A 23896-nucleotide genomic window follows, 5' to 3' on the forward strand; every position below is an offset into this window, starting at 1 on the left:
AACTAAACTATTAAGTTTTTCTTTGACTGTATGGCTTTAGTCTTCTCTTGTAAAGAGGGATGCCAGACAGCATCAGAAGTAACCTTGAAACTGCATCTCCAAAATAATAAGCTGAATGCATAGGCTGGACTCGCAAGGCAAAAGCTATGATACTTCAAGAATGCTGCCAGGACAAACTGTGCTCCAAACAACACAATGAATCAATGTGAAGAGCCACCTGGAGTTTTTACTCTGTAAAGTTCATGCAGGCTCGTTTCTGCAGCAGACAGTGATATCCAGGGCAGCCTGAGGAGAATCCAGGTCTTGTAACCCATTTGTGTGTGATACCCATTAACCTAACTGTACATTAGTGGAGCAAATGAGTCTCATTACCTACATAATGAGTGAAGTGTTAATGTCTCATAAACAAGCTCACCAGTTCACGAGTGCCACCCAGTCGCTGTACATGATCCTTCAGTATTTTGTATAAATTACAAGGCAAAAAAAGACAATGTTTGTTGTGCCAAATTCTCTTTCATGAATGACTCATCGGGGACAGTATTAGCATATTTTAGCACTGACTTGGCTAAAGTGGATATTGTAAGCCGAACAGACCACCAAAACCTTCAGCATTACACAGGGATGTATATAAATTTAGTAAAATTTAATCAGAAACAGAAATGAAGTGAACAATTCTGCTCCTGGTTTTTTGACCAGTGTACATTAAAAAAATCGTGTCTTTTTGCCATAATTTACTTTTTTTGTACTGTAGCAGGCCCACAGAGGGTTCCCTGTATCAATGTTCTGATATAATACACACAGTAGAAACAATATAGAATAAATTATATCTTTAACTGAATGCTGTAAGCTTTGTTTTTACCAACTGTGACATGCTCAGTTAGCCAACAGATTAGGCTTTTTAAGGCTGCACATCACTGGTGAGGTATATGATTTAAAATGGCTGCTTCATACAGTATATTATGATGACAAATATAACATCAAGTGGGATCAGGTTTAAAGCCCATAAGGAAATTTTATATAAGATATATGGCTTTTGTAGATTTCAGCTTTGACCTTTTCCAAAGATAGTGGCCCCTTCGAGTCAAATGACACGGTTCTACAGTTGGAACTGGAATGTGGCGAGATCCTTCTCACTGCCTTTGGGATACAGCATTAGGGAAAACATATGTCAAGGATCAAAAATGTGTGATAACATTCACTGACATAGGGGCAGACAAACAATTTACGTACGGCGCTGCATATTATACCTACAACCAGCTGAATAAAAGCCGCTTACCAGAGACTCCTGTATCACAGACGCATCTGAAGGAGATAGGCGAAACTTGAACGCACGTCCCATTTCCACAAATTCTGTCACAGTTTTCTTTCCCAACAAGTTCAGAGCAGTTAACCCCTAAAACAAATGGAAAGTCACTTGACTATTTAACAGAGATGCACTTTTTAAAAAATTCCAGTTTGTGTTTATTTTAATTTCTAATCAAAAGCATGAAAGCTAATCGTTACTGTAGATAATGCTGCTGTGGAGAGCACATGCTTGCATCAAGGAGATTAAGAAAGAAGTCAACTGGAATGCAAACTGTTTTAATATTAATTTTATCTGCATTTCATTTCAGTGTTGGGGTTTATTCAACTTTATGTATCCACTCAATATGTAATTCAGAAGTTATTTTAATTATTTACAGGTTGTTTCAGTTAGTCTCAATTAATGTCTTACGTACCACTTATGAACAATTCTGTCTGAAGTAGCTCTGCACAACAAAGGTCACTTGATTTTTAGTGATTTAAATGTGCAACAGGGAAAAAAGTGAATTTTAGATGTTTCTGAACTACCTCCAATTTAAAGAGTTAGAAATTAACAAATGGAATCACTGATCTTTGCCCTTACCTGTAAAATGCAGAGGACACAGACATGTATATGTTCTATGGCTCAGATCTGTGGATCCATTGCTCAAACAGATTCCTTTGCTTTCACAAGGGTTATCCAAACAAGCATCAAACTTTTCACAAAACCTCCCAGAGTAGCGGTGGTGGCATCGGCAGCGGTATGCACCTTCCCAGGGGCCTGTTTGACAGATGCCGTTCCCTGAACAAATTCGAAGCAGAGGAGAGCCCCGACAGAGTTGTGTTTTAACAGACACATTGAGCCTTAAGCCAAGCTTGCACAGCTGCATGTCTCCTTCATGCAGAGCGATGAAATAATGACGACCCGGGACGAGCCACTTGGCGTCAACTTCCTCGCTTTCATTTATATTGTGGGGGAAAAGAAAGTTATTTTTCATCTGTCCATTTGTGGAACAGCTTTCAAAGCTGTCTTCTGAAACACCGAGGAGTCTGATGCCATATGACTGCAGCGTTTCATCAGCAGACATCAGCAGTTTGTCTCCATGTTGCAGCTGTAGCGGGCACATCTGTGGGAGGCTGAAAGGGTGCTCACTTGACTCATCTCCCCCCTGAGAATGCCAGCACTCAGAAATGCTTCTACAGATGTTTCCTTTGAGAGTCCAATTCATTTGGACTGTGTGTTGTTTAAGGTGCCATTCAGATGAAGATTGCCTGTTGCAAACTGTTTGGCAGTGGATCACATGGACAGCCACAAGGGCAGCAGTCAAGTGAAGCAAAGATGCTCTCATGTTTACCCTCTTTTACCAATAGGGGACTTTCAAACCTAACGTGTGTCATCTGAAGAATGGAAGCCAAGGTGCTGTGTCATACTTTGTTGTCTGCGGAGTTCAAAGAGCTCCACATATAATAACCTAAGGAAACAAAGGTTTTGATTAATAATGTGCAAAAGGTAAAGGTAGAAAAAAAAAACAATCTTCTAATATTATTTTTTTACAGCTTACAACCTGATGAAAAACAAGACAACAGACATAAAGCTCACACATAAAGACTGTTTCATTTTAACACAGAGACTTGTGGCTTCAGCAAGTCTAGCAGAGCTGTCATAATAATATGCAGCACTTCTGACCACCAAGTGTGTCACAGTAGCCTTGGCCTCTCTGAGGTTTCTGCAGAGAGTGACAATGTCAGATAAAGCATTGTCTCTCCCTCGCCGCTGCCTGATACCTCAGTGTCAGGCAGAGAGATGAGTTAAAGCAGACAGCATTGTCTTTCTCCCTGAGGCCCTTATGCACAAGATAAAACAACAAAGTAGAGAAGTCTTTCTGCAAGAGAAAAACTCTGCTACTTGATCAGCTCACAAGGGCTGATATGACTAACCCCGTGGCAATAAGTAATAAAATGCTGAATATAGAACACCAATATCAATAGAAGGGAGAGTGATAAAGTGAATGAGATTGCCAAGTATTGTCATGAAGACTGTGTGGGCACCCCAAAGACCTCATTTACATGAGATGAGGTTGACTATTGTGTTTCACTGAACAAATCCAAAAGCTGCCCTGTCACCTGATTCCTGAAGTAAAGAAAAATTAAATTAAAATTTAAATGAAGGGGGGGGGGATCTGTAATTGGACTAGGCTTGTAGTTTTTGCAGGATATTCATTACTAAGCACAGTAGAATAATAAATAGCACTCGTAGTTTAGTTATTGGTTTTTGATTTAACTTTATCAGTATTTCATATTAGCAATGAATCAAAGCACCATATCCAATGTAAAAGTAGCTGCTCGTAGTGATTCTCAGCCTGCAGAGTATTATCATCTCAGCTCTTTCGAGTGTTTTGATTCCTTGCCTATACATTATAACCTGTCACTGTAAGTCTTGTTTTTGGTGAAAAAGCACCAACCACCCACTGTACTGTACCAGTCTAACCCCAAAGGAGCATGTTAACAACAGATATGGCCAAATTTGTCAGTTAATCTAAGTTAATCAGTGAAGAAGCACATAACACCACTGTATGTGAAAGCACAATAAGACCCTGTACAACGAAAGGAAAAAAGCTGCAGTGTAAACAAACAAAAAAAGAATCTCCTTAATGGCTTTATGCATATTGATAAAAATGTTATGTTATTTTTAACCTAATCTTGAAACCACAGACATCATCCCTTCAATATACAAAACTGAGAATGATAATTGACAAGGCAATAAAAAGATTCATAATCATCACACAGCATAATCAGGGAAGCATCTGATCTGTCCCAGGTTTATTCTGCAACATGAAACAACTAGACGGCACTCATAAAAGCAATAGTTCCTTATAATGCAATTACTTGACCATGAAAACCCACTGCTGGCATTTAAAATGACACCGATATCATTATTAGGTTGAAAGTTATTCAAGAAAAACATTACATCACAGTCATCCCCTGTCTCACACAGCAGGGTGCACTGAGTGGCAGTGCTCGGTTTCCATTGACAATGAACAGGCAGCTGTCACTAACCCACGGATTTGTCTCTGCACAGTATGTGTTCACAGCGCTCAGCAGCACAGCTGTGCACTTTGGCCACAAGGAGGCTCATATAGAGTCAACAGCCTTTCCGACACTCACAATAGTGAATAATCTTTTAAAATATTCCTGTATCCAAATTATGACACAGATCAGCACCTAAATCTAAATCAATTGTTCCGTGGGCCAAACCCTACCTATTCATAAAATACCATTCAAATCTGTTCAGTACCTTTTGAGTTATGATGTCAACAATCAAACAAACACTGGTGGAAACATAACCCCTGCCCTTGGCGGAGGTAGCAACCCCGAACATACAATAAGAGTAATACAGAGCCATCTCCAAGGACACCAAAAAATATAGAGTCCTGTAATAGGTAATGTGCCCCCCCCCCCTCCCGCATGGAGGGTATAGCGTGTATACACAGCATGTGTTGTGTTCACAGATTATTGTATTGCCCTCCAGCGGGGGGATCAATAACTCTGAATCTGCCATTGTAAGCACAATCCAGAAAGCCTCTCTTAATTTAAACCCATTTAAATAAATGTCCAACTAAATGTCCTGGCCAAGATAGACAGCAATAATGATGACTTACAAACCGACAGGATAAAATGTTACAACCAAGTGCAAAATCATCAATAAAATGGCCAGTAAGTATCATATGGGTAGTATTGTAGTAGCAGCAGTCGTGACTGATCTATCACCTATAATTTGAGGTCATTTTTGATTCTGCTTACAGAAAGTGGACTTTTCTATACAATTCAATAATGCAGTCCATAATAGCATATAATACTACAGTACACTTACAGTAGAGTGACAGCCTGGAGAAAAGAAACAGAATATTATCATATGACAGCAAACTGGCAACTTCAATAAGCAGCATGTATAATAAATCAAAGTTAAAGGGACAAAAAAACATTATAATAATACTTCTTATACTGTCAGTTTTTTTCCTGTTTCCATAAAAATTCAGCAAAGAAGCAACAAGCACAGCCTAGTGGTCCATTTAGTAAATACATTTGATAGTAATACTGAATTTTCACAATAACCTTTAATGCACTATTGGTAATTTGTCTTGAGTACAGTGTAAAGTGAGATATTTAAAGGCTGTTTGATGAGTGCAATTCAGACCCTAAAGCACATTCATCCATCTTGTGTAATGTTTCAAAGTCAATTTCATCTGAATTACATTCAGAACTAATTCATAATATTAGAGAGGTTTATACTGCCTCCATTTAAACAAACTGATGACAAGGTCTGCTGGAATATTAATATGCATTTAAGGTATTGATCAGTGGGATACACACAGAAGAGGTTCAAGTAATAGGGGCCACTGGGTCAGAAGTAAGGTCATGCATGTCAGGGTCAACTAATTGTCTCCCGCTGCCTCCTCCTTTCATTATAGCTTAGTCAAACCACAACTTTAGGATGCCACTCATGCAGGTGTGCAGAGGGCAATGGATTGAGGGAGCTATGTAAATCCTCCCTTGGCTGATGACTAAGCAAGGAAATAGGAGGACTCAACAACTGATCATAAATCACAACTTGTAGGCATACATGTCATTAATCGTCTCTCATATGGCATAAAACAGGTTGCAATGGCTGAAATACTTGGCAACTTATTTCATCAGGCAGCCAACAGAAAATGAACCTGCTAAATATTTGATCATCCATTAACTGTCATTTTTAAAGCAGGAATTATTTGGTTCAGTGTCTCAAATGTGGTATTTGGAACATTTGGTCATTTTCTTAGTGCTCCATGAAAGTAAACTGAACATCTTTGTACTTTTGCACTGTAATTTGGACTAAACAAGTGATCGAGATCTGTCAACTTTGGTGCTGGAAAGTTGTGAAGGCATTTGGAGAGTAAACAATAAATCATTTATTGAGTAAAATTAGCTGATTATTCAATAATTACAATTATTGTTGGTTGTGGCCCTAAATGGGCCATTTCGCATTACAAACTCACGGTACAATTTGATCATAAACTAGGCCACATCTGAAAACATTTGCTAACTTGTCATCTAATGAGAAAATTTACATTTTTTCTACACAAGTAGCAAAGTTTGGCTCATTAAGCCATCAGCGCGATGCACAGAGAGTGATGAAAATGTTGGCTAGTGAGTAAGGCGCAATTGCCAGTTACAGTATAATGGCACTTATGCGAGAATGAGGACACCCAGGTGTAAGTTGAGATAAACACTGTTGAGATAAATAGTGCAAGCCTCCTTGTATATGGTAATTTCTCATTATGATTTCCTTGATTCAGAACTTCAGACCCTGACAGCTGCAGTGGCTGAATGCTGCTGGTGTTTGCTATTGTGTTGCATTGTGAGCGTTCTGTACTTTTGTTTGGCTACACAGGGACTGGGGATTACTTCTTGCAAGGTTATGTTAAATAAAGTAGAATAAAAAATATCAATTCAAGTTGTATACCTCATTGATTAAATCTGCTGCTCTTCTATTATTACATACTGCTCAGGGACATCAACAAAGAAAGGATCCTTTACAAATCTCTTGACCTAAACGAAGCTACTAAAATGGTTAAATCAAAAGGCAAGAACAAACCATGCCTCCAGTTATCACTGCAGGTGACTGAGGTATGAGGTAGAAGAACATTATGACCACAGAGTCCATGGTCTTTTTGTAAACTCGTCAGAAATTTGGCAGAGCAGGAGGATTATTTCGTACCAGCATGCTAATCGAATCAAAAAGCCAAATCTATTCTCTGTGAAAAATCTAACATTTTTCTAAAGTTATGTTACATGAGAAAGCTGCTGAAAAGCAGAGACGCAGCCTTTACTGTAACAGGCATAAAGCTGATTACTCCGTCTGTTAAACTGTCTATTTCTGGCAAGACTGATGAGGGATTTGGTACGGTAGCTAATGTCCCATTTCAGAGCAGACAGAGGTCAACTGTCACAATCATTAAGTGTGTTGGAACATAGACATTTCGAAACATATTTACAAATCAAAATCGATTCAGCTCCACGATTTATGATGATGGACCAGACACATAATTGTTGTTTGATCACTCTAAATATTAGAACTCTCATTATCCTCCAGCTAAATTTCAAACCTATAGAAAAACCTATCAGCAGCAGAATGCCACTGAAACAGCGCCGATGACAACGTGGAGCCACTGGAGGACTGATTAGCCAAACACCAGCTGACCACAGCTGCTGCCGGACTGATCACTTGTTCTCCCTGGGTAGTTACCTGAATGATCACTAATCTGTTTTACCGCCGATGAGCACCCCAGCTCTACAACCTTGAAAACCAAACCCCCACGCCAATTTTCCTTCATTAATAAATGCAGTAATTGATGCCAATGGCAAAACCTATTTTAATTCAAATTTCTGAACCATTTAATGAACTGAACACAATAACTTTGTGGGTAACGGTAAAAAGAAAATCATCTTTTGCATTACATGTGAAAATAGCTACACGAGCATGTTACAGTTAACACGTCTACCTAGACAAACATAAACTAAACCGTTTGTTTTTTTCTTTGTTCTCTATTTATGCAAGGTGCAACTGTAGGATGTTTCCAAGACCATAATACCACAAAGAAGGTACAACCATGGGTTAAACTGGACCTGAGCCAGCAGCAGCACAGCTTTGACAGCATGACTTCACCTCTATGAACTGCTTATTTTTGTTTGAAGCAATACCTTCATCTGTCACCACCCTCCACCCCCACCTCCCTGTACAATAGTCTGTAGTGTTTCCTGTTTATTCGGTGCTCTGGAGGAGAACCTCAATAAGGCAAAGCTGTGTGTCTTTGTTTGTTTATAACACTTGTGCAGTGCTTAGGGGAATTGTGGTATAGTACTGTTTCAGACACATCGAGTCTTAAGAGCATTGCATAAAGGAGGCAAAGCAAAGCAAAGCACGGTTCTGATTGCTTTACGATTTTCTCACAATAGGGAGAAGGTCAGTGTGTGAATTACATTTTTATGCTCGTTAACACTGCACCTTGGTGTTAACAGGTGTGGTTGCTGGAGTTATGGTTAAAGCAGGTTAGTTCATCTGAGTCATGCAGACTCGTAACCCTTCACAGTTCGAGTGCACTTAGTCTTTTGCTGAGATTTTTAACTTCTTTTGCTTTTGTATGAACCAAAACTCTGCACTAATGGAGCTAAGCAAACCAACATGAGGTCTTCACCTGCTAAATCCGATATTCTAAACAGATCTGTACTGTACAAAGTCAAACAAGAGCTACATATTAATGATAGGAAATGTTATTTTCAACCTTGTACAAATTACAAGTTTTTTATGGTTTAGAAATTATTGGAAATTATTGCCGTTCTCTTCAAAGGCATACAATTCAGAATTTTGATCCACCACCAGATATAAAAGTGCATGGGTATGGCATATAGAGTAAGAGCTACAGTACATCACATTGTCATGGATGGGGAAAAAAGAGAGTATCTGGGGTCTCTATTGATGACCTTTGTCATCTTTGATGAAGTTTGTAGCCCCATATATTTATTTCCAAGGCTTTCTCAAAAACCTGCAGCTACATCTGGTGGAAGGTTTGGCAGACCAGCCAAAGAACAAGTGATTATTCTTTGGTGCAGATCCAGATTCACATTTAGATCCCCCAATTCTTTTTGACAGATTTGAGACTGCAAGCCAGGAAATTTCTGAATGATTTCCATAACTACTGCACTTTCCTGATTAAAAAAAAAAAATCTGTACAGTATGTATCCCTTAACACACCATCACTATGAATGTTATGATGCAGATTTCAATAACTTTATTCCTTACAGACCTAATGTACTGTACACACACACAGGCCACTTTATTAGGTACACCTGTACAACTGTATGCAGTTCCAATGTTTCAGCTTTTGGTGTAACTGTCATAAATGTATAAATTTAATTAGTTAAAGGTGGTGTTGTACTGCACTACATTATACTTAGAGGTGTTCCTAATATTCTGACCCTCTTATGTATGTAGCTGGGGAGGACAGAAATATATAGACACCTCTTACTAGAATGTGTGTGGTCCAGTACAACACGACGATTAAATATGACCTCAATAGTAAACAAATAGTTGAATTTATGAAACATTTTGAGCTTCATAAACACCGATGTTAAGGTGGAAGTGTGTAGGTGTACCTAATAAAGTGGCTTGGCACTTTATCTGTATATTTTCAAATCTCAAAGCTTTTTTTTTTAATTGTTGAAAATGTTTGTTCTGTGTGCTCTCACTGTACTTGAATTCATTTTCAAACTATAACTGCTCCAAATGACATGAATACATATTTCAGCCTAACTACAGAAAAAGGGAAAATGATTCTCCTTTTCATATGTTAACACAAGTAGGTCATGTCTCTCTGTTGAGCCCAAATAGCATCATCATAGATAATGTTATGTAAATATACATTTGATTTGTGATCATCTTGGGCCGGAGACTAAGGCTGTCTAATTCATCCAGGCACTCCTGACCTTCTATCATCCAATTCAGTAGTGACTCTTTGGTGATCTTATTTTTTTTCCCCCTCGTGTTACTGTATTTATCCTATGTCAGGATAAAACTGTAGAGCAGACGGGTCTTTCACTTAAATTGTCTTACCGGGTATATTTGCATATCAGCGTCTATGGGAGTTTTAATCACTTATTCTGAAGCAGCCCGCTTGCTCGGGCCTGTCTGTCACAGTGAGGGTGAATCTGTCATAAACTGGCGAGCACGCTGCTGCTCACACATTTAAAAGGCAGGCCTGCAGCCAAAGAGTCTGCATAAAAAAAAACAGATTAACATTAAACTCAGCTGACGCGTCTCTCTGCCCCCATTCTGTAAACGCTAGGCCCAGGATTTCCTCTGGACGGGTAATCTGACTAGCAGAGTGCGCGCACGGCCCATCTGCTGCTGCCTGCAGAACGGCACAACACGTCTCTGCTGACGGACACTTACTGGAAGGTTACATCGTGTGCTGCTGGTAGGATGCGTGCTCACCATTAAAGTTGAAAAGGTGTTCCGCCCCCGTCGTTTTGAAGAGCTGCTTTTACAAAGTTGATGCGTCTCCCTCCCCTGGGGATTTGACAGCTGAGCCGCCTAAGCGCACAGATGAGGAAACATATTGCTCAGAAAACGTGATCAGACGCCGAGGGCTGGAGGTGCGCCTGTCTTCAGAGGAGTTAGACCTCGGGGGCAGGACAGGGCGGGGATACAGCCTGACTGATTGATTATTTAATTAGGCCTAACGAAATATTCATTAGCCAAGCAGAGTCATTTTCTGGTGTAAACAGCTGAAGCTCTCTCAGTAAATGAAACTGATTGTATATATAGCACCTGTGGGGTGAAAACATTAAAAAACAAAATTGACTGGACTGTCTAATAGCCTGACTATAATTGGACCATGGCAGATCTGGATTCGGAAACACATTTAATAATAATAAAAAAAAAACTAAGACCCCATAAACGATATAGCCAGTGAATTGAATGAATTAATAGCTATTTCATGCATTGCCTAGCAAATACACATTAGTGTAATACCATTTGCAATGTGTGAGCTATCTCAGTTGCTTGGGCTCATAATTAGATGAATTAGATGAAGATTACACTAATGCAGCTATTGTGACACTTGAACAACACATGCTACTAGACTGGATTAAAGGAATAGTTCAGACATTTGAGGAGATGCATTTATTTGAATTCTTATTGAGTGTTAGATGAGAGGACTGATAGGGACTGACAAACATGTCTGTAAACATGAAGATACAGCCAGCAGCTGGTTAGCTTAGCCTTAAAAAGACTGGAAGCCTGCAGCATGTCCAAAGATTAAAAAAAAAAATGCTTACTGGCATGTTGTAAAGCTCACTTAATGTTTTAAGCTACAGTAATAAGCATATTTGCAAAAAATAAAAAAAGCAGTATTACTTATCATTTAATGTGGTTTGGATCAGAAGACAACATTTAATAATGGCACAATTTCACAATTGGCTTTTTTTTTTTTTTTACATCTTCCCTTTTCTACAAACACACATGGAGACAAACAGTCACACAGGCAGCAACGGGGTGATTCCATAGAGCTATTGTGTTTACATCATATTTAATGTTTATGTGCTCTGGGAATGTTTTGACAGCTCGTGTATGATCTTCTTCTTTTTTTGCAGTGACCTACATCCCATTCACAGTACAGCTCCATCCACACAGAGCTGTACTGTGCCATCAGCCTTGGGCTGGTGGTTGCTGAGCAACAGTAGGGGTTAAGCGCCTTGCTCCAGGGTACTTCGGCAGTAGTTGCAGAGGGAGAAGAGACTGTTGGTCATTTACATTCCCAGATTCCTCCAGCTGGCCAGGGATCCTGGTGGACCGCTACCAGTGTCTGTGCACAAAATGTACCAGTGTGTCTCGATCAGAGAGAGATGTCTTTCAGCTTAATTTGAAGTGGCATCAAGGTTTCACTGACATCATCCATGAAGATGGTCAGTCTTTTCTTTTACGTTTCAAGCAGAAGGAAGCAGTTGCACATTGTATGGGAGCTGGATTCATAATAACCCTACAGTAAATGCATACAAGGGCAATTACAAGCACCATGGATTCATTTTTTTATATTGTAAAAACTAAAATATTTTCACAGAAACACATCAGAATTCATGTTTAAACATTTTCCCATGTCATTTCCTACAATAAAAAAAAATATGGGCTCATGTCCAAAGCACCTTTAAGCCTTTAACCAGTTGAGAAATAGAGTGAGATGACAGATGTTTTTATAAAGGTCAGTGCCTTCTGTTACACCTTACGTTTTTTGATTGTTTGTTCACAGCACACCTTTCATTTTTTACATATCTAGTTGCCTCTGTGGTTTATACTCTGTGCTCAGTCTGCCCTCTACCAGCTTCTGCCCTGCAAGCTCTGCAAATAATGCACTTGCCATTTGTCAGTTTCAAGTAAATTCTGGATCAATTTTAAAATGATTGCTCTTATCAGAATACATCAGTGTGAGGCACCTGCCTGACCTTAGGAGTTGACATATTCTATCTCCTATGCTTATCCTGGTGAAAGACATTTAAGTTCTCGAATTTGGTTTGCTTCCCCACTGTGACTAGATTAACGAGCTGCCCTTTTGCTTATAGCATTGGCCATATTTCTGGCAGCTTTAGGTATCTTCATTAGATATAGAAATATTGACCTTCAGTGGTTTTTATGAGGATGTATAACAGAAAAAAGCAAGCATTTATCTATATAGTTCTGCAAACTATTCTCATCATTCCATATCTTCCTGTACTGTGCCAAGTCCGTGGCTGGAATTTATACTGTGCTGTGAGCTCTCAGGTGAGGAATTTGTTTTACCTCAGAACCCCAGTTTCTAAATTTGGTCACTTGAAAACAATGGTCCAAAATGAGCATAGAACCTATGTAATGTATGCATTTGAAAAAAATAAAACCATAACATGAGCACATTCTGTGACTGCATCAGGCATCCTGCATTGTCTCTATTTCCTAAAATCTCATTATCACCAAACAAGAAATGAAAAAAATTGTATCAAAACCCTCTACTGTACTCCACAAAATATTATGATTCAATCACCAGTTGTATTAAAATACTGAGATGGAGATAGGTTTTATGTACATTTATGTATGTTTCATCCAAGATGCAGTATTTCTATCATTAACTCAGGAAATCATGGATAATATTTTAAACATTTGTTATGATGCCAACCAACCCATGAACTGCAGGGAGCTGAATGTATGAGTGGATGTGTTTAAAGTGACAAAAACTTGAACATAATTAAATAAAATTTCACATGTAGTTGGAACAGGAATCAACAATAAGTGATCAGCAGTAACTTCTGGTACTTTTTTAGCACATTGCCATAGGTTCAAAAGTCTGTGGGCATAAAACACTTTACTACAGTATGTGCTGACTCAACAACTTGTTAATCAAGCCCACAGTTATGCACACAGTCAGCTGCATGGAGCCCACTGAGAAATACTCGGATCCCCCTTGAATACAGATATAATTAGATTGTTGCACAAGATCTTGCCGGCTGAGTTATGAACTCAGGAGCACACAGTGTTCACTAAACAGAATATAGTGAGTGATGCTGCAGTGTGCTGTCAATCCAGTATCTCTGGAGTATAAGAACTGAGGATTGACATTCAGAGATTCATACATTTTATGTCTACGTTGTGGCTTGTTTGTAATGTAAATGGGTGAAAATATGAAATTCAGTTTCAAATAATACTGCCAATATTGTCAGCTATTAACTTTAACAAGCAGTGCAAATGCAGAAACATAGTCAAACAGCTGGCACTTTAAGAAATTCCAGCCCAGAATATCAAATATGAAAATAGACCCAGAAAGGTGAAAATAATGAATACAGACAGACATTATTCAAATGTCACAGAAAAACATTTAGAAATTAATGACTGGCTCAGAGGCCAAATGCCAGGTTGTAGTGGTCTAGGATTTAAATGTTTAAGGTGATGGAAATAAAGTAATTCCCAAATTTTCAGGACAGTCACAGTGATTAATCAGCATTTACATGTGGCAGTGGTGTGACCTTTCTCCCTCTCCTAACTGCATGCTGCAGAGCTCTGGGGTAAATGCTGTTGTATTATACAGTATGTAGCATATGCTCATTTAGTACAAATGCAATATATTATCATGCAGTTCCCCAAATTAAGCTAAAATAATCTATTCCCATTAGATTTGGGAAAAGAAAACAGGTTAAGTCAATAATTGTTGCAAAAGAAGGGAAGTGAATTCGTTTACACAGTTAAGAAAAATCTTAACCGCCACAGCAAACACATATAATTGCAGACACCACAGAGATGTTGCCCTAAGAGTCATTGGTAAAAGGACAAAATGTATGCTCCATATAAGTGGGCAATATCAAACTTATGAACAAACTACATCATTATCTTGGAAATTTCTGCTGAAAGATTGCATCAAAATGTTGTCTGTGTATCATAGCATTTACAAATTTTTGATTTTCATTTCATTTTAATAGCAGTCCATCATAGTTGCATTGGAAAACATGAACTGTGACTGCAGATCACACATGCCTCTGGACTGAGTAGACAGAGTAGAGAGGGCGTTTGAAACAAGGACATAACTCACCTCTGGGATTTAAATATTAAACATAAAGGATGGTAGATGATTATCCCCATCACCTTGCCTTAAGCAATGATATTCTCTTTTAACAGTACCATCAAATGCCTGCTGTGTCACATACTGTACTGTATTAGTGTGATTTCAGGTTCTCTAAAAATGTTTATGAGGCAAGTGAGTTAAGGGACAAAACATATTTCCACAGAGAGTGGTTTCAGTCACATAATCAGTGGTTACACTCTGAAACAGTTTGTGTTAAGAATGTTTAAATTGATGCCACAGTTGATTAGAACACTTTAATAAAAACAAATCTGTTTATCTGCCTTTGAATTTATTTTTAGGCAGTTTAAAGAAAGTCTATAGTGAAAATACCAAAGGGCCAGACATTTAAATATATATGTTATGGAAATTATATTCATATGTTTTGGGGCAATATGGCTCTTTAAGTCTTTGCTTTTTTGTATTGTTCTCAGTGAAGTTTTGCATTTAGATTAGGATCTTTGAGCAGCATAAAGCAACAACTTAACAGGACCCCAAACTTGTTTTTTCCTTAATTTAACACATCTTGCTGCAACAGAAGCTAAATGTCAGGAAGCTAAAGTTCACAAAATTCATGTTAAAAGACAACAACAAACAAACAAAGCACACAGAAAACCATCACAGACTGATACTATGCCTGATTTGCTCAGCCAAATGCTCATAACATTTAATATGAAAAACACAATTCTGTCTTATCTAGCTGTAACTGATGCCGACTGAGCTGGAAGTCAGCAAATGCATTTATCAGCATATTGTATATGTTTGTGTGACTGATAAAAACAACCTATAAAAATCTAATCAAATGCAGCGTAATGAACACATTAAGGATTATGTTTCCAGCAAACCACAGCCCTGTCACATAGCTTTGAGAATGTGACAGTAAAATCAATGCTCATAGTTCAGTTTATTTAGAGCTAGTAAAACAAGACTAGTCAGCGCAGGGATCAAATGTCAACTATGGTCCTGCTGCACAGTGGATGGAAGGTTACAGCACTTACATAAAGCTGGATTCACTATGATTCTCCACTTTCTTTCTGTAATAAAAACTCTCAAAGAACAGATTCATGTACCTGCTGCTCATACATTTTTAAAAACAACCACTTTAGTTTTCTAGACTGTGAATTTTTAGGCATGACATCACATTGCATTTCTACAAGGAAGAGCTCATATCACCCACTTATTTTTCAATAGCTCGTTTCCATGACAACATTATCAAAATTCTGTTGCAGCCATCGAAGTAGAAATTGACATGACATACCAAAGTTCACTCAGTCCACCCGGTCTTTAAACTGAATCGCTTTCTTTATGCTGAGTACAGAATTTTTACAGATGCACACAATATTGTCAGACTCTCTACTAGGGAATAACGAAATGCTTATTTTGAGTTGTTTGTGTGAGACCGGAAATAAATGCTAAAGCAGCTTTTAGGCTCTAGCTGTATTTTGAAAAGAGAAAATAGGTTACCTTAAATTCCACATTAGGAGAAGGGAGATATACAGTAGTTAGAGATTCGACTGCTGTGGCCATAAATAGACTGTGACATGTAATATTCCAAAACACTTCAACAAAAACTTGTTTTCACAAACTTTATTCAGCAAGCCGGCTGGTGGATTTCACGCTAGTTTAAGGAAAGCTACTGAGTGAGAGGCTTCATATTACAAGTATCAAACTTTGTAGTGTCCTAAGAGAGCCATGTGAAATCCTCAAAGTCGGCAAAACATAAAAAGCACCAGATAGATGAGTTACTGAGCTCTGTACATACATGAAAGTCTCAGTCCATGCTGGGAAGTAGACGTGTCACTACCTGTCTGTACTGGTGTGCTTTCTGGCTGCATCCTCAAAGTCACTCCATGGCTTCATCTACCCAGTCATTTGGAGCCAAGCCCTGTGACACACACAGAGAAGATACTGCAATCTAGTTGACTTGTTTCCTACTCAGATAAGAGTGTAGAAATAATATAAAATAAACCTTCTAATCCAAATAATAATAGCAAGATGAGCAATGGTAGCACAATAATTGATTATGAATGGGGGATGGAAAAAAGCCTGTGCTTCATTCCCTTCTGTAGTGAACCCCAGCTGTCTAGATATACAGTGCCAGTATCTGCTCATTGTACAACTGAATCAAATGTCTGTGTGATGTTGGTTCTTATCTGGGCTTTAATTAAACAATATAGAAATACATTCCTTACAATTGCAAATTGGAAAAACAACCTTTTGTGGCTGCAACTTTAGCTTATTTTTTGTTTAGTTTCGGCTTCAGCTTTGGTTTTCAGATAAAACACTTTCTTTAATGGAATTCAGTGTAACAGAAGCAGCATGCCAGCAGTCAGCCATGACCCCAAACCAGCTCTGGGACTGAATTCTCACTGGGACAGTAGCTCCATCCGCTGTTGCTCCAGGGGTTATTCTCTCTGCCTTCTGCCTTTGCACATTTCCTTCTGCACTGCAGTCTAACTCATAGAAGTACGCCTGGAGTTTTCAACTTCCAAACTTCCATGTCGTTATCATGAGGTACAGTGTTTGCTGTCGGCTGTCACAAGATCATTTATTCCTCTTTATTTAATGTTATTTTGCATTTAGGTTCACTTGTAAGTGAAGGATTCTGGGAATATTTAACTTTTTTGGTTAAGCGTCAGTTTGATAGCAGGATGGGAAAAGTTGATGGAAAATGGCAGTTAATCCTGACAGTTCATACAAAGGATCAAACGTTCACTTCAGTCAGACAGCAAGAGGCAGTTACACATCCAACCGTTAACACCTGAGATCAAACTGTAGCTGAATATAGAAAATATAGCCCATGATACTTAAATAACATTAGTTTTCAAATTTATTATCTGGAGCATACTCTGAAAACTTCTTTCAGATCTGTCAAGAAATCTCTGTCTCTCCTCAGATGTACTGTACAAAATGAAATAAATTTTACCTTTGAAATGAAATGTTACATAAATTCCATATGCAATTTATCCCTGACACATTTATCTGGACCTGCAAATCTAATATGCCAAATTCAAGTTCAGAATCACTTGAATATTAATTCACATAACCTGTTACTACAGAGAACAGTTTCTGAGAGCCTGCAGTTGATGAACTCCCTTTTTTCCCTCTTAATTAATGATGAAATAGATTTTCCCCCCTTTCTCTCTATTAAAATAAGCCAAGTTGTGGCCATAGGAGCGGGGGGGAAGAATCAAACATTTCCTACTTTGGACCTGGCCACGCTCCAACTCAATCATTACACTTGTGGTGTGATCTGAACCAAATGCCACTACTGTCCATTGCCCACAGGAGTCTTCAAGTCACTTCTGACTTTGCTCAGTGTTGCTGTAATTCCCTTGATATATTATGGGATGGTAATTGGATGGGGAGTAGCCATGACTCAGAGTGGCCAGAGCATGAATCAAGTCGGACAGAGCATATCTCTGTAGCCAATGACACCTAAGAGGTCAATGATCTCAGAGTCCATGGTTTTCTCTTTGATGGGTAACAACAGCAGTAAAATTTTACTTCTGTTGTGACAGCTATTTTGATTTTATGTGCTGCATCCTTATACTGCTGCTGGTATGGACAAATGTGTGACAACAATATGTTCAAATTTAAAGAAGGTGAGACAGATGGTGTTTATTAGCTGATAATTTAAATGATAATCAAAGATTTCTCACACCTGACTCCAAAGACTCTGATGGCCTTTTAATAGCCAGTTCATTGCTAAGCACAGAGGCAATGACGTTTTTTTTCATCAAAGTCAATTCATTAGTCATTCAATTAATAATAGTCTTTTAGGGAAATATGCTAATTCCTTTGCATGCCAAGAGTTGATACCACTCTTGTGTTTTGGCCAAGTAGTAGTTTGGCACACAACTGCCTGTTAAACCACAACATGCCTTTTTAACACTTCAGTTATGGTATGAATTAAACAAACAAGATATAGGGTGTTAATTAGGGAGCTTTAGGGGTGCTGGTAGACAGATTGTATTACCTCAGGATAGAGCCAGGGTGTGTTCAGTCCTTATGCTAAGCTAAGCAAAACTAAGCTAGCTAAGTTATTTTTATCTATCATGGTTATTTTTTGTTTGTTTTTTTTACACAGTACTACTGCTCCTTAGTCCTGAATAAGCCTGTTTGGATATTACCGTTTTAGAACTCACATCATGATGTAGAATAACCTACTTTACATTTCTGTGCCTGTGATTGACTTTTTGGCAATAAATAGAAACATTTGTTTGTTTGTACATTTAATATAAATATTTTCTTGTTTGGTGTAATAACTATTCCTTAAACTGATTTTTGTTGCAATCATCAAATGTGGGAGGGATTAACACTTCTATTTTTTCCAGATATTGAGTTTCAAGGTCATGAAAACACAAAGAAAAGAAAAAAGGTTGATTTTGTAGTTTGTTTGTTTTTTTACACATACTATATGTACTGGACAGAGTCTCTGGGAGCCGAGACAACACGTATGTGAAGCTCATAATGTCTGTATCTTAGCATGCAAATTAATCTGAGTATCAGATAAAAGCTAAGCAATAATAAATATGTTCCTGGCTGGTAAAAGAGTGTGTGATCATATCTTAGAATCAGAAAATGTCTTTGAATTCCAAGTTCATTGCATTGTGCCTGCTGCATCTTGTTTCCAGCCTTTGGTTGTTCAACCAGGTGCTGGGACTGGATCAATTGTGTCTTTGTGAGGCATGAGAGGCTACCTGCCTTGGAGGTTCCCCTTAGTCAGCAGACCGGTTCCTTAGATATAATATCCTGTTTCTATATACCGTGTACTGTGGGTTATTTGTTATATTCCCCTGGCACATCATACAGCATGCTGTCCAAATGAAATTGTATCTGTGCAGTAAAATAACTGTTTGCTTACTTTGAATATAACACAGTATTGTATGAAATTAGAAGTTATCAGAGCTCAAAGACCATAATGCTGCACTAATAGTTCTTTGAATAATCAATGTAAAGTTTCTATTCTGATTTGATGTAACCTTGTGCAGCACTAGGGGTGCTGTGGGTCTATTCTCCATCACTGTGCTTGGAGAATTTATGGCTTTTAAATCCCAGTGAGCCACTCAAGGTAATCTTGAAAAACAAGCATACATTTTGCTTTAAACCTGCTATGTATTTTTCTAGTATACTGTGCTATATTTTGTGCAAGGTAGTGAGATTCCCTGAAGACATGTATCATCAAAGGCATGAGTCAACATTACAACAAATTATATCATAAATTATTAGCATTAATTTTGTTATATATTGTTAATGAATGCCATTATATCCATATGCAGAATACTACAGTAGCTTTAATGCTATCGATAATATCACTAACATGGTTTAACTAGTTTACAACGCTGACTGTACATTTGAAAGAGGAAACAGCTGAAACAACAGTTTCCTATGTCAAAATTCAGTGTTCTGGCCATCACCTGACTTCCTCCTTTGCTCCTATTATAATTAATGGGAAAGCTAAAGATCACTAATAATAAAAAGTAACTTTGGGTCTAATAAGCTGTTTGCACTGCTGACCTATGGGATCATTATTTCAGCCTCCTGAAGGGATAGAAAAAAAGATAATTTCATAATGTTTTGAAATGCCATCATTTTGACCCATTTACCACCAGACATTATTTGCACAGACAGCAACATTCTCTGCATCTGTACTCAGAGGAGGAGATTTACCCCACTCATTGCATAATCATTTCTTTCTCTTTGCTCTCTATACTTAGCCAAGCAACCTGGCTTGCCTCATCACCAAGGCCCGCAGACTTCTTCATCCCCATACTATTTTCCAAGGACATTTTACTTTGATGTAGAAAAACCTGGCATTGTTAGCATCAGGAAGGTGTGCCTAGCATGCAAACACTGCAGATATTTATTATTTGTAAGGAAAAGTAGGGTATTTCTCAAGATCTGTTGTCCTTGCTGTTTGTGCTAAAAGGTTAGTTTCTGAAACTGTGCTCTGGGTGTGTTTATGTTTTCATTTACCACTAAAGAAATCATATTTTCCTCCGAATGTGGGCTCCATTCTAAACATTTTTTCAGCATTTATTGTATATATTCTGCATAGCTGTTACTTAAAGGCTCTCTCCTTGGCAAATTATTGTCTGGAAGATTACTGACAGACTATTTATACAGTAGATGAATTAAAAACATGTTTGTGTTTTATTTGATGCCAGCCTGTTATTTCCATGTGAGATACACAGAATTATAATTAGCATCTATTGTCAAGTAAAATAAATACATGGATTACAGCTGACTGGAATCTAGTCAAAAAACCCTCAATTGAGGACAAATTATAGGAGTTTTAGTCATTTTAATTCCCAGTGAATTATAGATTGCAGCTATAGATATCATGTAAAGTAACATTCTACAGAGAGCATATAGTTTCCTTTCATTTGCTTTTCTTGATTATTATTTTAAGAGGTTATCTGCTATGTTTTTCAAGTGATATAAGAGCACGCCATTACATAATATTTGAAGTTTTAAAAAGTATGTAAATTTAAAAAAATAGTAAGTGAAGCATAGTAAATGAAAGCAAATTCTGGTGTGTTTGAATTATCAAAGTCCAAACCAGTGATCAGAAAAGCTAAATGCTGCTAATGTTTAAATTTAGTGCCAAATGTAAATTATTATATGTTTTTTTTCAATGGATGTTCTTTGTCCATCCACCCATGATCCATACTGCTTATTCCTGAATAGGGTCATGGGGGCGCTGGAGCCAATCCCAGCTGACACTGGGCCAGAGATGGGGTACAACATGGACAGACCACCAGTCTATCACAAGACTGACATGTAGACAAACAACCACACACACTCACTCCTACAGGCAATATAGATTCCCCAGTCAATCTAAGCTGCATGTTTTTGGACTGTGGGAGGAAGCCAGAGCACCTGGCGAGAACCCGGCCAGGCACAGGCAGAACTTGCAAACTCCACACAGAAAGGCACCAGGACAGCTGGGGATCAAACCTGGAACTTTCTTGCCGTGAGGCAGCAGCACTAACCACTGTTCCACCATGCTGCCCATGTTCTTCTTTGATTTTAAAAATATTCTTTCAAACACAAGACCTTAAATGCTGCTGTGATGTCAGCGAAATGCAACTTTGTGGCATTAATACTCCCTGCAAGACAAATGTTCTAAAAGCTGCAGATCAATTGACAATTGCTTTATATTACATATAAATGGAGCGTGAGCAATTTTGCAATTACTGAGTACAAGAAGTGGTGGCATTGCTCCAACAGGGCACTTTTAAACAAATGGGGAGCTGGCTTTGCCAGGAATGGATGCAGAAACAATGCCAACACCTTGACATGAGTTGGTGATACACAGCTCAGACTGCTCAGTTTATGCACATCCTGTCTTGACTAGACTCAGGCAGGTGGAATAGAGGACTTGAGGGCATGTCAGATGAGCTAAGTTTCAGATTTCAGATTAAATACACAGTAGTTGTGTTAGTAATTGGTAGCGTGTTCACCTGGAAAATATTTTTGCTGACAATAATAGTAGCAGTTTTATTGGTATAAAAAATAATATTGCTATTCAAGTCTGGCCCTGAAATGAAGCCCCTTTATAGAGTCAGGTTCAAATGTTATTATCATGAAGCTGCAGGGTGGGTTTATGTTCATGGAATTACGTGTTAATGTGATTTTTGATGTTTACAAAGCAGATAAGGCAGGAGTATCCACTTCAATAAATACTATAATAGCTCCTAGAAAATGCTCCTGCTGTAGCTAATAGCCTACAGATCTTCTGAGGTCGACATCCAGGTAGCCTTTCTAACCTATAATTCAACCTCCTCATTCAAGCAAACTGCTGCCTTATACTATATTTGGGCGTTAAAGGTCAATCTGAGTAACACAGAAAGAGGCTGGCTATAAAATTGGCAAAGTGATTAAGGTGATTGATTATAGTGAAAATGTAATTGGCATTACCTTTACTAATGTTGCTTATTTAGCCAAATATAGCACACTAGATCATATCACTATCCACAAAAAAGCCTCCAGTTTTCTGTGCCCCATTCGGCTGCTTAAGTGCTCTCAGATCACAGTGATTCAAACATAAGGTTGTGTTTTGCTTTTTAACCCTCCATACTAATGACAGAATGAGCACTCAGACACAGCAACCATCTTATGAAACACACAGACAGTGTACTCCCACTCACTGTGCCCCCAGTGTCTGTGTTCAGCAGAAAATATCTCCTGCCCCTTGTTGCCAGTTTGAACTGCTCCCATTGGGTTTCTGTCTTTACCATACTGAAAGCACAACAGATAGACATCGAGCCTCCTTCCTGCCTCAGGCCATCCAGCTACTGAACTAAACCGAACATCAACAAAATGCCATGAATTTAATGTAGAAAACACTTTGCCTGCCTGCATAGTAGCTGAATAAATGCACCGATCCCTTTGTAGGATTGCAGTCCAGCTGATGTGAAGCACTCTGTTCTACAGCAACTATACAATAAGATGTAAAGATACAGTATTACATATACTTACTTAAACTGAAGTCAACAGACCTGGATTGAACTGAACCTAATGTTTTGCTTAAAATGGGATAAAATGCTATTCAAGAAATGAAGCTTCTGAGAATGTGGACATACTTTTGGTTCATTCACACTTAATTGTGTAGTAGATGTATTTATTATTTTTTTAAACTGGCCATCAATCTACAAGTATTCACACAGAAATTTGCAGAAGTCCCTTTGTCAGCAATTAAAGCTTCTGAGTCTTCTTGTGTAAACCTCTACAAGCTTTACACACCTGGATGTGGGCAGTTTATCCCATTCTTCCAGACAGATCATCCCCAGCTCTGTCAGAATGGATGGGAAGAATTTGTGAACTTTCATCATTAGCTCTCTCCACAGACATCTGAGCTTTGGCTGGACCACTCAAGGACAGTCAGAGACTTGAGACCAAAGAATCTTTTCCCTCATGCTCTCAAAGTCCTTTAAATGCCATTTTGCAAACTCCAAGCAGGCTGTCATATGTCATTTTTATTCAAGAGTGTCTTCCATCTAACCACTCTACCATAAAGGTCTAACTGACAGCATGCTGCTGACATGACCTTCTGGTAGGTAGAGGTTTCTGTAGAGGATTTCTGAAGCTCTGTTAGACTGACCATTGGGTTCTTGGTCACCTTGTCTCAGTGTGGCTTTATGGGCAACTCTTGGAAGAGTGCTGGTAGTTTCAAATAGTGCTCCTAGAAACACACAAAACATTAAATCTACAACATAATAAAGTGTGTACAAAGTGAAGAGAGCCAAATGCTTTGTGAAACTTATGTACATACAATACTTGGTAATAATGCTGGGCACATCAGCAGCATGGTTCTAGTGATAGCAGTCTTGGTCAGCCATTCCACCTCTTTGGTCCAGAGTGAAATATCCCAAGGGTGGAGGGGGCTCCTCCTCACACCCACTGTCATCTTCTTTGTTTTGAGCATGTTCAACTGC

General features: G+C 38.4%; 1 protein-coding gene across 6 annotated transcripts in view; it reads right to left on the minus strand.

The window, feature by feature from the left end:
• eys (eyes shut homolog) overlaps window positions 1-10513 on the minus strand; it is a 166498-nt gene extending 155985 nt beyond the window's left edge. For 5 of the 6 annotated variants that reach the window (XR_002275188.1, XM_020603097.1, XM_020603099.1 and 2 more), the window contains exons 1-3: window positions 10310-10512; window positions 1886-2753; window positions 1277-1393 (exon numbers count right to left, since the gene is read on the minus strand). Coding sequence is in view for 5 of the 6 variants with exons in the window: in XM_020603097.1 (XP_020458753.1) it covers window positions 1277-1393; window positions 1886-2630 (862 nt within the window). In the remaining variant the exon portion in view is untranslated. Of the gene's footprint in view, window positions 1-1276; window positions 1394-1885; window positions 2754-10309 lie in introns of all 6 variants that reach the window. The other variant, XM_020603096.1, reaches the window with a different exon arrangement.
• Between the last annotated feature and the right edge of the window lie 13383 nt (window positions 10514-23896).

Source organism: Monopterus albus, unplaced genomic scaffold, assembly GCF_001952655.1.
Source record: "Monopterus albus unplaced genomic scaffold, M_albus_1.0 scaffold60.1, whole genome shotgun sequence".
In the NCBI taxonomy this organism is placed as follows: Eukaryota; Metazoa; Chordata; class Actinopteri; order Synbranchiformes; family Synbranchidae; genus Monopterus; species Monopterus albus.